The sequence below is a fragment of the Megascapheus bottae genome, chromosome 10 (assembly GCF_031878675.1).
Source record: "Megascapheus bottae isolate mThoBot1 chromosome 10, mThoBot2.hap1, whole genome shotgun sequence".
Classification (NCBI taxonomy): Eukaryota; Metazoa; Chordata; class Mammalia; order Rodentia; family Geomyidae; genus Megascapheus; species Megascapheus bottae.
The window spans coordinates 60,812,403-60,829,761 of record NC_143518.1 but is presented as its reverse complement, the minus strand read 5'-3'; the positions used below and the strand labels follow the sequence as shown (position 1 = coordinate 60,829,761).

The 17,359-nt window shown below is 36.7% G+C and overlaps 1 protein-coding gene across 4 annotated transcripts in view; it reads right to left on the bottom strand.

The window, feature by feature from the left end:
• Positions 1 to 17,359, bottom strand: part of Dennd1b (DENN domain containing 1B) — a 176,840-nt gene that overhangs the window by 64,374 nt on the left and 95,107 nt on the right. For all 4 annotated transcript variants that reach the window (XM_090341472.1, XM_090341469.1, XM_090341470.1 and 1 more), the window contains 2 exons: positions 14,892 to 14,937; positions 10,088 to 10,189 (listed from right to left, as the gene is read on the bottom strand). In XM_090341472.1, the coding sequence (XP_090197598.1) occupies positions 10,088 to 10,189; positions 14,892 to 14,937 (148 nt within the window). The remainder of the gene's footprint in view (positions 1 to 10,087; positions 10,190 to 14,891; positions 14,938 to 17,359) is intronic.

Genomic DNA, 17,359 nt, shown 5'->3' with positions numbered 1-17,359 from the left:
CCAAACAATACAGTTGAAGGATACAAACAATAAGTCTTCTCATTTAATGTCCTTTATTTTGGCTTAAAATAATAATTTTGTTTCCTAAAGTTTCAAATGTCTTTATAGAAGGACCAATGGGGATATGTGTGTGTATGTGTACATATTTACAGACATATCTAGGTATTTATCCATAATTATCGATCCATTCCAAAGGATTATGATGGAAGAAATACATTCCCAATATTTTAAATTTTATAAGAACAAATCATTGAGGGCTTTACCTTTTGCTTTCTAAAATAAACAGCTAGGGCCAGGAGTTTGGCCTAGTGGTAGCGTGCTTGCCTAGCATGCGCAAACACCCGGGTTTGATTCCTCGGTACCACATACATTGAAAAAAGCTGGAAGTGGTGCTGTAGCTCCAATGGTAGAATGCTAGCCTTGTGGAAAAAGCCCAAGGACAGTGCTCAGGCCCTGAGTTCAAGGCCCAGGACTGGCAAAAAAAATAAAAAATAAAATAAAATACACAACTGATTTTAAAGCCATATGTTTTAGATTTTTTGCAAAAGGACTCCTCAGATGACACTGCACAAGGAGGCATCAGCAACTGAGGCCCCTCCTCCACCCCACCAAGGACAAGGCAACCCCGCCCAGGCACCAGGCAGCAATGGTGACACCTTTCAATTAGGATTCGCTCCAAGGGCAAAAGAGACATCAGAGAGAAGACACAGCATGAAACTATATACAAATAGTCACAAATAATTTTCATACTGACTGCATCTTGAAATAATATTGAGTACAGGATTAAGTGAAATGTATTAAAGTAGACTTTAACTGTTGAACTTTTTGAATGAGACTGCCCAAGAACTGGACGTTAAGCATGCGGCTCACTGCTTTTCTACTGTTTGCATTGTATTTTCTCACAAATACCTGAGACTAAAAATTGCCTATTAGGAAATGTGTTTTCAGTTTCATTCTTTTTTTGTTTTGTTTTGACTCCTCTCCACATTATTCCAGCTTTTACAAACTACCTCAAAAAGTTTTCCTGTTCTAAAAGGTTCCAGCTGTCCGTAGAGCTGAGGTCATTCCTGTTTCCCAGAGACACAAGGACAGAAGCAACTGTCTCTATATGTGAAAATGAAGGCGCACCGATAGCCTGTGTGAATGAAATCGCTTCTGTAAGCCAGCTTTCGACCCAAGGATATTACTCTGAAAGGAGATGCTGGAGTCAGCCCATGCTGTTTTCCTGGAGTAAATTCTCTCCGGCGCCCAGGGCCTGTTCCAGTGTTAATTAGCTTTTAGCAGCTTTTATCTATAAAATCACCATGTCTCTTCTGCACTTTTTTTTTTTTCAGGACCTGGTCTGAAAAACAGCATTTCCTGTTTTCATTTGAAACGTCTACGTTTTGTTAGGGAATAAATGTGCATCTTCGCACAAAATTCTAAAGGATCTCAAGTACACACAGCACTGAAGTCACACACGCGCTAAGATCCTTCATCCCATGGCTGCTCCTCCACATCCTACTATATTGAAACAGTGCCATCATTTCCTCTTTTATTTGTAAGAAAGGTAAACTTGCCTACACCTCTGTTGGCTAAATAGTATTTCAGAATGGGCCTGGGATTTTTTTAGGAACTTTTTAAAGATACTTTGGTCTGTACATCATTTTTATGTCTAATTGGGTACATATTGGGCCAAAAATGTTAAAACAGTGAAAAGAAATTACAGACACAGACATTTCATCCTTGCTCCTATCAAATGTTGAAATTCCTTTTCTGCATGGGAACAGGGCCTCTATGGCCCTTGACCCGAGGAATTAGAACTGCGGGTTTACTGCGGCTTGAATAATGTTACCACTAATCCTCTACTTTTACCCTCTTTGCACTGAAGCTATGATGAATAAAAGCGGGACATTACGTAAGTAAACAGCGAAACAGGGATAAATTAAAGAGTGCAAGCCGTGGGCACACAGTCTGAGCAATGAGGTAATTATGCCAATGGGAAGACTCAGGGAACAGGAGCACAAAAGTGGGTTGTATATCAGAGAGGAGACACATTCTCTTCTGTCTCGACTTCCAGAAGCATCTTTATGCTGAAAACAAACCGTTGTTTGTTTGTGATGCCTACACATTCAAATTACATTTTCAAAATTATGTTTACATATTAAAGCATGTCCTTTTATGAGACTATTCTGGAGAGACTGCATCCTTTATCATGGGATTTTATCCTTTCTCATATTCAACTTAAGAACTTAAGAAATAAAATGAACAACTATCTGCTCCTATAACACATTGGCTAACAAGACTCTAATGGAAAACATATGCCCCGGTCGCTGTCGGAGAGCCCCATTCAAGTTGCTCCCTTTGATTCTTCATGTGCCTGCGTTACCTATCAAACCCCACCCACTCTGGTACCATCTACTACCATTTCCCTTCCAGGGGGATTTCTAAAATTAACGCACTCATCTCCTCCTGCTATAACACTAGATCTAAAACATCCCCGAAGGCCTGTAATTCACGGCCAGTGTTCTGAGGTCTGAGGAGGTCAGAGGAGTGGGGCCTCCCTGAGGAGGCTGGGTCACAGTGCTGGAAGGGCCTGGGGGAACCTGATCTTTCCTTTGCTCTCTGCTCACCAGCTTCAGGGCTTCCACCACCTGTCCACACAGGCCAGACAGCAATGGAGTCACCCAACTTGGGCTGAAAGCAATGAAAGTGCAAGCAAACATAAACTTTCCTTCTCACCAGAGGTTTGCCTCTGGTGTTTTGTCACAGTCACAGAAACCTACCCCTCTACTGCAAGCTCCATGCTGTGCACATCCAGCTGTCCTTAGCGGACCATTTAGGTCCTTCTCAATTCTGCCTCTTTCTCATCCCTGGAAGCCACACTTCCCTGGACTGGCAGTTCTCTCTCACACACACTTCAAATCTGTCTGCTTTACCAGGATCAAGTAATGATTGCTTTCAGATTGACCACTGCTTCACATTGTATTTTGGGGTTTTTTGGGGGGAGTTCACTGGAGTGTGAACTCAGACCCTCATACATGCTCAGCTGGCGCTCTATCACTTGAGTCACACCTCTAGCCCAAGTGTTTACTAGTTATTGTGGAGGTGAAGTCGCTCTGACTTTCCTACCTGGGTGGACCTGAACCACGGTCCTCCAGACTTCAGCTTCCTGAGTAGTCAAGATTACAGTGCCCAGCCCAATTCACACCAAAAGTCTACTCATCTTCACGACGCAGGAGGATCTCCTTAACTTGGAGTGATTACATTATTGTTGTGCTGAAAATGTCTTCACTGAATTTTCAGTAAAGTATCAGCGTGGCTCTTACATGACTACCCCACCTACCTCTGCCCTTGGGTTTGTATAAGGCTGGTTCATTACACCACAGCTAGGGCCTTCTTTTCAGTCTTGAATTAGCCAGACACATTCCCATAACAAGATCTCTGGACATTTTTTCCATATCCTTTGCTTTCATTTTTTCCTTCCCTTTTTCTTTTCCTTCCTCTAAGGTATCACCTTCTCCCAGAAGTCTTCCTGACACTCTGGGCTTAGCTGTGCCACACAAAGCCAACCTGAGCGTGTGGACTGGTGAGGATGACAGCTTTGCTAAAAGACAGATATTCATCTCAGCTCGGTCTGCATCTGTTCCAGCCCTACATCCTGACACCCGGCCACTCCCAGACAAGGACAAGCCAGCAACCATGAAGCTGGAGACGAATGTGAATGTTGAGGATGGCAGTCACCACCTGAACACCTTTTCTCTTGATTACTGTCTAATAAATAGAGAAACAAATATCTGAGGATGGGCATTAGGTCTACCTGTTACAGCAGCTAAACCTGTACCCTGTGTATTTGAGGAAACCAAGGAAGCATGAGGGAGATGGAAACACTAATAGACCGTGCTTGCCAAAGAAGCATTTGCTCAGTACTCCTGCGGGTGCCTCTAGAATCCAGCTTCAGTGTGTGTCTCAGCATCAGGCTCCTCCTACCGGGCCAGAAGAGAAAGCCTCCTCGCACTCAAGGCTATACTAGCATTTTGCTAGAGAAGGTGCTGTGTCGGCCCAGAGCATCACACCGTTCAAGTACTCTCTTCTCTGCCTCCCAGCCTACAGCAGGCCAGCCTGCTTATCTCAACCCCCTTCCCCCACTCCAAACTGTGTTCCCCTCTCACTCACGTCCATGGTGCCTTGCTCCTTTCCTGGAACCAGTAATTCTAGGCAAACACTTATTAAGTTAGGTGCCATGCACTGAGACCTAAGTTTTCTTGTCTCTCACTAATACTCCCGGCTCTCTGCTTATGACAGACACACAGTAGGTACTGAACAAATACTTCTTGGATGAAGGAATGACTGAATGAGTGAGTTAATGACCAAATTAGCCCTCTGTCCCAGGTGCAGTTTTACATTTACTTTTCTAGTTTAATCAGAGTATCTGTGATGGACACCAGGAACAGAATTCTTCCAGAAGTTCCTCAAGATCCATGCCCGTGCGTGTGACACGCCACCCCTCACACACACACACACTAATCACTGAACTTGAAAAAGTCAAGAATTTAAAGGACTAGAATGTTAAAAATAATTTCATAAGCCAAAAATCAAGATTTGCCTTTAAAAAAAAAAGCAGTAAGAAAAGAGAGAAGCATGCTATTAAGATAGCATAGGAATGGGAATGAGAAGGGGAGGGTTATTTAGTGTGAAATAAAAAAGCCAAGAGAAGCCAAGGACTTCGTGAGCACTTACAAATCACTAAAAGTAGCAAATAATAAATCAACTTTAGAAATGGCAAGCTTGCGGAGACATAAAGGAGTGGAATTACTCAAGCCTGGGTCGGCACGGTGCGTGTTTCTCTGATTCCTTTATGAGAAAATATCTCTGAAATGTGTGGAAGCCCACTAAATAGTTTGGGTTTTGTTTCGGTTTGGTTTAAATTCTACATTTGAAGAACCCAGAAAACAGCAGGGAAATAGTAGCATCTATACTTTGCCAACAAATCAACACACACCTTTGCACATGGCAAGGTCACACGGACTCTTGTTGGTGTGTAGAAGATAGCTTCACAACACTGGACTACTTTTCCAGAAACGAGCAGGAAAGAGACATCGTATTCATAATGCCTCACAAAATACAATTTATTTTCAATATGCTTCCAGGTTTCCTTGCATTAATATGGAAATAGCCTTACAAAATATTCTAAAAGGTTGCTGTGAACGGGGACTTTAAAAGCAAACTTCTCTCATGGGAGATAAAAGCAGTGTATGGGCATTTCCTGTCAGCCATCATTTACCTGGGTCCCTTCTATTTACAAAGCACTGCACCAGGGCTAGCTATGCTGGGCCCTGTGTATCCAGACGCCAGTCCTGACACCTGGGCCTGGAGGCCAGGAAGTGGACTGCACTTCCCCAGAGGCCAATTGAAAGCCACTATAACCCATGCCTCCAGTCAACTCTGTGAGCTAAATAATAACACAATCTCCAAACGATGCCATGTGCTGGGTACAACTGTATTCTCTTCCCAACGTGACCACCCTCAAAATCTGTTAAGGGACTTCACTTACCATTAAATATGATAAAGATTGGGGTTGAGCTGTGTCCAATCTGGAACTAATAAAAAAAAATACTCTTGGGAGCCTTTCCTTTCTTTATAACATTTATTATGACATTTAACATGTTAAACCTTCGTGTTAAATTAGAGGAAATACTCAATGAGTGAAATGTATTTATTGACAATTGTCATGGTCATAAGGGTTTATATATTTTAATATTGTTTTGAAAAGTTGGCTTTTAAATGTAGGGAAACGACCCAGTCTTTTTCAAGTTTATTCCCAAGTCAATAAACTTGCTTAAATGTACATAGCCAAAAATCTTACTGAAAGTCAAAATTTTAGGAGTGTTCCCTTGCTCATTTAGGGTGACTCAAAATTATGTGTATTTTTCTTTTTCTTCTCACAATAAAATAGTTAACATATTTTATACAATATTTAAAAGCTATGCTACAATATGCAAGACATGTTTGACCTGACTATTTAGATAACAGCATTTTTCTAATGCTTAGTTTTTAAAATTTCTTTACACTAAACACCACCTTGCTATAACATAGGGTAAATTTGTGACACCATCCAAATATACACACTCACATTAAGAAATAAAAATGTAGTTATAGTAATTTGTTTATAATATATACAGAAAAATTTATTTATACTAAAATGTATTACATGTAAGATAAAAACAAATTTTTAAATGGTGCTGAAAATGTTAATTTACATCAAACAGGTTATGTTGATAGTTCTTTAACAAAACCAGAATGCCGAATATGCTTCTGTATTAAATTTTAAAGAAGTTAACTGGTTGCCTTGTGTGTCCCTCTGTTGTGAGATAGCCCATGGCCTAGTGTTTGAGGTGGAGATGGGTGGGTTATTCTGACACACTAAAGCTTTAAACACATCGTGAACAGTGAATGCACCACCCACTGCATGTCTTTAGTACAGGGATAGCCCTGTCGTCTACTTTAGACACACCAGTGAGTTAGAATTACATAAGACCATTTAGCAATGTGGGTCAAACTCATCTCCCTGTTGTAGCTCTTCTCAGGTGTACACTGTAACCTGTGTCTGAATACAGGAGTTAGTGTACTGCTATTTACCTTAAGATTCTTAGGAGAATGCATTTCCTAAATCTTATTAGACTTTTAACGGTTAATAGCTTAATTTTCCAGTAAGTGAGTCTCTATTTATTTTTGAAATATTAACAATTCCAAGTGACTAAAAAATGTCCATAATAAAAACTAAAAGAAGCAGCAAGAGTTATTTCAGCTTATATAATTCAAACTAAATTTATGCATATACTTGGGATGGAAAGTTTCAATGGCCCCTTAAAATGAACTCATTTGAGATTTCAAATGCTATATTGGATTCAACTGGTTCACATACCCACCCTCATAAACACACTACAATACCACTAACTTTGATTGATAGTTACTTAGCCTGAAATTTATTTTTTTTAATTGAAAACACTCAAACTACATTGTGTCTTAAGATGTTTACATGGCATCAGCACTAAAAATATAATACAATGTAGTCACAGACAGAAGTTACAAATATGTATTTAAATGCATCCACTGCCTTCCAAAGTTATACTTTGTCACAATATAAAAATTACTCTTAATTAAAAGAAAGCTAGGGATTTGTTTTAATGACACAAATCTTGAGTGAAATGATGAAATTGAAACATGAGTGTTCTTGTCAGAAGACAGGAAGAGAGTTTTTGCCCCTCCCTTAAGGAAAACAAAGGATTTTCTGAAAGCTTTGTCCTGATTTATTTTTCCAATTTTAAATACCTTAAGAGTAGCGGAACTGCTACTGGCATGGTAGTATTTCTAACAGTCAATAAATCTAAAATATTATGTGTGAATATTGGAATGGAGCCATTAAGAAGATTACAGCATGCAACCCAGCAGAGGGTCCCCAGGAAGAAAGACCTGGTAACTCGGGACAACTGTGACCACTGACCCTGCCGAAAGCCTGGACCACTGGTCCAGCTGACACAGTAATAAAGTACACATGCAGAGAAAGTCTCCCAGCCTGCAAGCAGAATTTAAATGCTCCGGTGCTTGATTTAAAAGGCCCTCCATTTAAACCTCAGTTAACTTATTAAACAATCAAACAATACCAATAGTCATATTTTTCAGGCTTCACATATACTTTATTAATGCAAACCACATGCAAAAATCCATGCATGATTCTAGCACATCTCATTGAAAACATTTGCCATTTAACAACTACGCATACACTTTTATCCACAGTTCCTCCAGAACTATAGGAGAGAGCTCTGGAAACTGATGAAAGGCTCCATTTATTAGAGATGGGTTAAACAATCACCTAGACTATCTTGTACATCATCTTATCCTTTGAACAAAGCATCTGAGCTCTAATCTCAAGAGCTGTTTTGATTTCTACAGTGTTCAAATTTGTGTCTAAATCCTGGCCTTCAACTTAAGGGATCTAGTATAAAATTCACTCACATCTTGCTGTGTTTCTTTTTACTTATATATACTCATATGCATGCATGTATATATGTATGCATGTATGTATGTATGTATGTGTGTGTATGTATGTATGTATGTTGTGTACATATGTGTGCATATAAAATGTTGTTTACCAAAGAGACACCATAGTCTCTTCGGTTACTTTACGTATAAACACTGGAACATTTTGTGAATGCTGTTTAAATTCCCCAAGTATTTAAATAAATCTCTTAATTATTAAACTATTTCTACAGAAAAAAATATATCTTAATTTTTAAAAGATCTTCAAAATATGTACTTTTAAAGGCTTTTTTTTCTAAAGGAATTATCTCACAAGAGCTGATTCCAAAACTTTCAATATCACGTACATTAAAGCTGTCTTTCTCTTTCCTTTCCTTGTCTTCTTTCCTTTCACTTTTGATTCCAAAACTTTCATTATCATGTACATTGTACGGCTGTCTTTCTCTTTCCTTTCCTTGTCTTCTTTCTTTTTTACTTTTGAAGAACTATCTTTTCTCCTTAAGGCAAGTAAACCCATAATACATAAGGAAGACATTTTTTAAAGTAGGGATTCTATTTTCATAGTTATTTCTCTCTTCAGTGAAGAAAAATTTCATGGACTTCTAACTGAATAACTAAATCATTTGTAGGCATTTCTGGCATTGTTTTTACAATGATCGATGTGACTATAATAAGCAGAAAAGATAATGTAATTGTTTGCTGGCCTATGTTTGGCTTTGTTATAAGCACAATGAATGTTATTACAGTCAGATAGGGTCATTCATTTTAATGTGTAGGAACTTTAAGTTTTGGGGGGGCATAAATAAGATGGTTCTTTTTTTTTTAGACTTTGACTTTTAAATCACGTTTTTCTATCATTAAGCCATAAGAACATTCAAGACTAGTACTAAATTATTTTAATATGGGGCTTTAAATTTTATTTAAACTCCTTCAAAATGGTTTTAAAGTATTTGTAATTTATAGAAAAAAAATGTTATCTGTTACTTCCCAAATCTTAAGACCTTTGAAAAGAATGAATGTTTTGATTTTCTAAAGAATTATTATAAGCTTAGAATTATATTATCAGGATATTTGTAAACAATAATAAAATATCTATGTAGAATTAATGCTAGCATGCATTTATTTTCTAATTGTAAGGAAGAACAAGGTAAAACGCCGGCATCTTTTTGGAGACTATTTAACATGAAATACAGAATATGCCATTACAGGCTATACACACACACACACACACACACACACACACACACACACACACACACACACACACTCCTCTGCAAGATCAAAGACCAGAAAGGAACTGGCACTTAATTTATCATCCTTTACAGACAAAAGACAGTTTTCGTCATTTCAAAAGGATCCAATGTCTTTTATGACAAACTGGGTTTCCAGTTTAATTTACAAATAGAATTCTAAGTAAGCAGTCTTCACTCTGCCAAGGCAGATGACACACAGTATAGGTTTTCATTCTTGTGGCCCTCAGCAGGAGACAAAAGATTAAAATAAAACTGAAATAATTTAGAGAAAACAAATAAATGTTTCAGAAAGTTGAGAGAGATCAAAGCCAGAATTTTCTGACCCCAACTGTACAAGCATTTCTTATTATATTGACCGGTACCATCAGATCATTAATTAAAAGGAAAAGCGCTGGCAGGTGGCAGAGAAGCAAAAGCCGATAATTGGCCCCCTTCTTCTCCTTGCCTTCAAAAACTCTCTCATTCTTTTGCAAGACATGCCACCAGGCAGACAGAAATGCCTACTTTGTAATATAATGATTAAGATGAGATGAAGAGGCCTGCGTTTAAAGAAACGTTGCCTAATGAATGCATCTAGCTTCTTAATTACAATCCTACTTTTACCATAAGGAAGGTGGTGTTCCATTCAACATCTTCACAACTGCCAAAAGGTAAAAATTATTAAAAATAGAATTGCCCTTGATTCCTCTCGCCCCTGTTGCACCATATCCAACCCTTTAATTTCTGATTTTTTTTAAAGTGGCAAAAATGACTCAGTTTCTTGGTGGGGAGAGGAGATAGAGGCAAAGTACACAAAAACTACACCTGAGACTTACCACGTCACTCGGGAGGTTGCTCAAGTCATTAAATGGAGATTCGAAAGTGTTTGTGTCGACATTCAGCAAAACCACGTCTTCCAATGACTTACTTTTCACTCTCTGTTTAAAAAGCACAATGGTAAAATGCATCTTACTTTCCTTATGAAAGTATGATGAGCTTGGAAACACGCAAAAAAATCATCTTAATACATCACATTTAGGGGTAGTGTACATTTGTACATTTCTATTTAGAAATGATTTTGTCTTCTAAGAAAGGAAGTTTGCCTATACTCCACTCAAAGAAATGTAGTAAAGAAAAAAAATGCTTAGATTTGTTTAATTAAGTTAACTACCAAAGAAATATCACAATAAAGAAGACTTATTATTAGTTACTGTTGCATCAAACTAAAAACTTACAGCCTTTAAAATTTATCAGTTGAGTATTAATCCCATAGAAGAGGAATTTATGCCCAGATTTATATTGACCTTTGCATACATTACATTATATAAGGATACTGTAAACCACTAACTATGACTATAGTATTAAGTATACTTTAAATGAATGAAAAATTTCCCTACATTTCCCTAGTAATCAGTACATATTGATGGTAAGGACTGAAATTGGAGTAAGTAAACAACAAAAGGTCACTCATAGGAGATGTGTTGGTAGGAAATCTCCTCACATGGATTTCAAAAAAAAAAAGTCAAATTCAATAGATGATAGAATCTTCTCTTCAGTCTAATTTACTTGACAATTTAGTCAAAGCACCTCAATATATTCACAAAAGATAGCAAAATGATATACTATTGAATTTGTATCCTTACAAAAAAGAAAACATGTGGTTTATTTTTCCTACTTAACATATATCAATGAATTCCACTGCCTTATTTAAATGATAGGACACAGTATTATTCTTCAGTTAGAAGTAATGGGCTCATTAGCAAACTAGTCCATGAATTCAGAATTCTGTAATTGTATGTGCCAATCAGCAAAGGATCAATAACTAATTTCAGGGTTATACTTTAAGTCTCATGGAAGAAGAAACATCATGCTTGATGATTACTTAAATTTTAAATTGGCTTAATGAATTATTCTGTACTAAGGTGGTTATGGCTGAAAGTCCTCTGATCCATTCAGAACTTCAAAACTCTTAAGGATTTGGCAGAATGTTAAATTTGCTAGGGAAATGGTAATTTAAGTAAGGGATATCTATGTGCTAAGAGAGCCATAATGTCTACGCAGTGTGTGAATTTTCGGGGAGACAGTGGCGGGGCGGGGTGACCCAGGTTCTAAGATTTGATGTGATGTAGGACACGGTAGGTAGGATGAGGTTAAAAGGTAACAGCTGAGAGTCATCTTTAGTGGTATTCTTGACATGGCTGCACATCCTCTCATTCCTTTCCTTCCATGGGTACAGACACAACAAAGGTTCCAAACCACTCATACGTGATTATTTATATGCTAGCTACAGTGTCATTAGAATAGTGCACTACTGTGGGGGGAAAAATTGTCTTAACTAGATCTCAACTTTAATTTTTATGTTGGTCAAAAACTATAAAGAGAACCAGAAGGCCAGATTCAGGGCTGAACTCAGTTTGCATAGCTGGCCTAGGACAGAGACTGCATGCCCCAAAATGTTTCAAGATTATTCTAACATTAAAATCTGAATAAATTGACATTCCAAATTATGTTTAGTTTTATAAAGTCCAGTACTCACAGAATTTTGTTTACATTATTACTCTATAAGAATAAAAAAAGGATTCATTTCCAATTAATCACTCAATAATCCCTAAAGTTAAAACAACTTTATATGAGCAAAACAGGAAAAAAATAGTATGCAACTTAAATAGTTTTGAAAGAGAATTTGGACTGATATCAGTATTCTGTGCATTTTTTTCACCTTAAATAGGTTTCAGGTTTTTTTTTTTAAATTAAGTTCTAAATAGGGGTGCAAAGTTCTAAAGCACATGACCAAAAGTATGTGGCCCTAAATTTAAAAGTGAAAAATAAGGAGGGAAAACATATGGGTTTTTTAAGAAATAGTATTAAATACATTCTGGAAGAACATGTCTAGTATTTTGTCTATCAATAACCCTTCTACACAATGTGGGCACAAATAGGTATTATGTTCTCTTCCACAAAGATATGACCCAGTGCAAGCAATCAGATGACATGGTAACACCTCTCATCTACAGTCCTGTGTACAATGAAGCACATAAGACAGCCCCTCCTGTTCGAAGCTTCCACTAACTTATTCCTACTCAGTCCCATGCCAACTTTGCCTAAGTCTAGTACACAAGGAGAACAACAACAAAATCTTTTCTTTACTGTAAAAGTAAATTTGTATTTTATGAAGAGATCTTTTCAAAATTTATACTTTACCCACAGGTACATAAAAGTATATGAAAGAAGGACTTCAAGGAAGATGAATTTCATGTCTGATAAACATGGTATTTAAAAGGTTTTATAAAACTGTTAATACATGCTGAAGCTTGCTTGGTCAAAAGAGAAGAAAGAATATTTTGATTCTTCTTTCAAAGAATGAATTAGTTGGAATTATCAAACAAAACATTAAAAAATTTACTCAACTCAGACTCACATTTAACAACATAAGTTATATATTTTTAACCATAAGTTATGTATTGCAAAATTAACATCACTAAGATGACATATATCTTGTAGTTGATTAAGTTACTAAATGATAACAACTAACTTAAAAGAATTCCTAGAGTTCCAACTATACCTTCACATTCACTATCAAACCAGACAAGTGAAATAAAACTGACTATTAAGAGACTTGGACATACTCAGAATGTAAAACTACAGAGAGTTTTGCCAATCTAATCTTGGCTCTAAAATATTCCCATTTAAAAACAGGAGCCCATATATGCTTTAATGGATTTTACTTCCATGATAATGCTTTCAAAAGTAAATAATTCTTAAACTGACTCCGTTAAAAAAAAAAACACTAGCTTTCTTTATAACCAGTGGGTTCTGTTTAATAAATATGTGGTTGACATAACTAAAATACTTAAATATATACAGCTTTCTAAAGTAGTTTGTAAAAAAGTAATGATCTGTTTCCACCAAATGTTGATGGAAAATTGTTACGTAAAAACAATGGCATAACGCTGTAAGATATATTTTTTATTTCTAGAAGTAAATATATTATAAAAGTACAAGCTCTATCAAATATATTAAATACAGAAAAATATGAATGTTAATGTCAAGAATAAAGTTTGATAACTTTAGGGGAAAAAAATCTAATCATGGCTAGATTTGTATGAAGTCAACTTTGTGAAATACCAGTTTATATATCCCATGATCTAGCAACAGATAAAGTAGCAATTCTCTCATTTTATTTTATATACTGTCTCCGTACACTCCATAAACCTGAGCTGTTAAGAAGAAAGTTCTCTGAAACTTAAGTAAATAAAAGGATTTGTGTAGTAGTTACCAATTCACACTTCAAATTGAAAACAAATTAAAACCTACTAGGAGTTCGCTAAAGTCTATTCTTTTATAAGGATGAAACAAATTAAAAACATTGTCCTAGCACTTTTCAAAAAGAAGAAAAATATCCCAAACTGAGAACAAGTAGAGATATAACTAAGTCTTCTACAAGGGACATTATTCATATAATGGGGTCCTTCAAAGGCTTAGAACTTATCAAGAAAATCTTCTTTGTTAAATAAGGATGCTGTAATTCAGTGATAACCATACCTGACTCAGTAGCTTGCTCACTGGAAAAGCAGGTTACATTGTTGAGGTACACACCATCAGCAGAAACAACACAATGATGGCATTCAAGTACCTCATATCTTCTGTTTTAATACAAGCTTCTTGTTTACTCTTTCAGATACCAATTTTGCCAAAACAACAACAAAAAAGCATTCCCTGGAAATCTCACTGATTCAAAATTTAAGGTATCTCCTTACGATAATAATGTAAGTGATAAAAAAATTATTCTGACACGGTACTGTAAGAATGAAAAAGAATTACTAAACTTTACATTCCCTAACAAAACTGAATATTTGAGCTTAAGAAAAGAAACATTAAAATTCAAGAAGTTTATGATTGGACAATAAAACTACATTTTGATAAAGTAATGCATTGATAAACTAAAAAATATTGAAGATTTGCAAATGAAAAATGTTATATTTTAAAAGTCAGGTTATGTAAGTTTCCACTTTAAAAAAAAGTGTTGATTTTGCTGTCCCTTGGTTATCTCATATTACAATATTTCACCTTGTTATCTGATATATCTTATATGTGCTTAATTGGTTATTTGAAATTGGATAGGGAAGGGGGGAAATCAAGGGGCAAGTGGGGGGGGCGGAGAAGGGAAATGGGGACCATGACATGAGAAAGGGTATCAATGTATGTGAAGTAATGCACCTTCTATCTGGTGAATATAATGTAACCCTCCTATTAATTACAATAAAAAATATATGGAAAAAAAGTGTTGACTTTCCTGAAAAAGAGATACAGAAGGCTTCATTGCCACAAAGAAGTGGCCTGAGGGGGATTTGTGTTTTAATAATTCAAATTTGTCCTATAGCTTTTACAAATGTAAGTACCTTCAAGGGCTCTATGCCACTGAAAATGACCATTTCATTTACTGATCTAAATAAAATTATTTCAATATTACATTTTGGAAAATCATTTTTCTTAAATATATATTTCACATATATGAAAAACATATATCTCATATAAAGCTAGTCACTACAAGTCTTAATTATTATTTTTATATTATTTTTATAATCTTAACTATTATTTTTAGTTAATTTTATCATTATGTCAAATCTGAAAAGTACTCACCTCTAAGAGGCTGGAGTGAATTCCAATCAGGTATGGCATTGGGGCACTAAATTAAAAATATATACATGTACAGATTCAGAGAGTTCATTAAAACTGAAACAATAAAATTATTTGTGTTTTTTATTAAACTTATTAAATGATAATCTTTGGCATGACACATAACAGATATTCAAAGTTATTCAACATTTAAAATTCAAATTTAATATTAAAAGAACATTAATAAGTTTAAGATTGGCTTATATGAAAATCCCTGAATCATGTATAATGAAATCAAGAGTTATATGTTACAAAGTATTTTTGAGAAAAACATCCATTGTGATGAATCTAATATATACACATATATAGTCTCATACATATATATTATATGAGAATCTATAATTTAACATATAACTATATAATATACATGAGACTATAGGCATGAAATAATTTATTACATAAATTCTGGATTACTAGTGATAGTAGAAATACTTCTTAGGAATATACAAAGAAAAATATTCAACACACAATTTCCAGATAGATTATCATCTACAATATGACAGATGTCAAAGAAGCTGAAAAAAGATACATGAGCAAGTAGCTCCTTAAAAATAAACACTTTCGGCAATTCTTTTATAGACATCAGTCATGCTTTATGAATGCAAACCTTTTCTGTTAATGCAAACAGATAATCCTCTTTTTGAAGGATTTGCATAATTTCCTAAACATCACTGACTGACATTATTAAAACTGAGTCACTCACACTCCTGTGTGTCCACTCTGCTCCTGAGAACCAGAAGCAGATAAAACTTACAGGGACCTTACAGATGCAGAGACTTTAAAGACATTTCAAAAAGTACCAGATTTAGCAAGGATGGTGAGACACTAACTGGTATACCCAGAATGCACACAACAGGTTAAAGTTCTCCTTTGGCTCCTCATTAGCCTGTCCGTTCTAAATCAGTACTTTTTCCTGGATCCTAACTCCCAGTTGTCTCTTTGCCTTTTGTCACTCTGTTCTATCCTATTCTTTCTTAATTCTGATGTGACAGTCCATCTGTAACCAATCTGACACTGAATTCTTCTTTGGACTCAAAAGTGGAGAATTATTTAAAGGCAAGGATATCCTAAAAACCAATCCAAGCTTCTGCCATCAAAGGAAATAGTTGGAAAACATGGACTGCTCCCCTTGACTTTAATAAGGAAGGGCAGCCACCCCCCTGGTCCAAGTTCTTACCCCTGGAGCCCTCTGGAGGATACCCCACAGAGGAAAAGGCTGTTCTGGACCCCAGAGCAGCACTGGCAACATACACACAACAAGCTAGACAACTCCCAGGACCTTCAACAAGGCCAATCCTGCCAAACACCTGAAACAGGTCACTGTGAAAACTTGCAGTTCCCCACGGCTTAGGATATGTTGCTGCCATCAGATTCCTAACACACAAAGCCCCAGGGGATCTGAAATCCCAAAGCACATAAAGTAAGGATCACAGTTCCAGGCCAGCAGGGCAAAAAATTCCCATCTGAACCAATGAACAGGGCATGCTGTATTCCTGTCCTCCCAGCTAGGTGGGAGGAATACGTAGGAAAACTGCAGTCCAGACTCATCTGGGCAAGGCATGCCAGGCCTGGTTCAAAAAACACCTGGAGCAAAATGGTCTGACAGGCTTGACTGAAGTGGTAGAACACCTGCCACGCAAGGGCAAAGCCCTGAGTTCAAACCACAGTACCAAAACAAACAAACCAAAAAGCCAGGCACCTGGTTATTGGAGAGGTTGAGATGGTTGTAACCATAATTCAAGGCTGGGAAGGAAAAACATCATGCTTCTCCATGGAGAGCGGGGCTCAGCACGTGCACAGTGGTCATGGCTGTCAGAAACCTAAGATAGGCGAATCTCACCCAGGCTCAGGCCTGAGCAGGAAGGAAGCAAGGGTCTGTCTCCAAAATGATGAGAAAAACACAGGCTAGACACCTGACTTCAGCAAGGACCACCTGTCTAGCACAGCAAGCCTAAGGCCACACCTCAATACAGGAGGAAAAAACAAAGAGGAAAAGTCAAAATACATCAAGAAAAAAAAACACTTTCAAAACTTGACATGTGGGGCATGGTGGCAGCTTTAAAAATTCCTCTCTCAGACACAGAAATGGGTAGCTCAGGTCTGCAGTCCTAGCAGCTCACAAGGCTGTGAGCTGAGTACTGAGGTTCAAAGCCAGCCTCCTATAAAGAAAAGTCTGTAAGACTCTTAAGATTTTCTTATAAAGTACTATATGACATAGCACTCCGGAAGAGGAGAAATGAGGATCTTGAGTTTGAGAACACACTAAGCAATATATGGAGACTGTCTAAGAAGAAAGAAAGACAGAAAAAGGAAAAAAGACAAAAGATTAAAAAAAATTATAGGGCCAGGTGTTTGGCCTAGTGGTAGAGTGCATGCCTAGCATGCATGAAGATCTGGATTTGATTTCTCCATACCACATACATAGAAAAAGC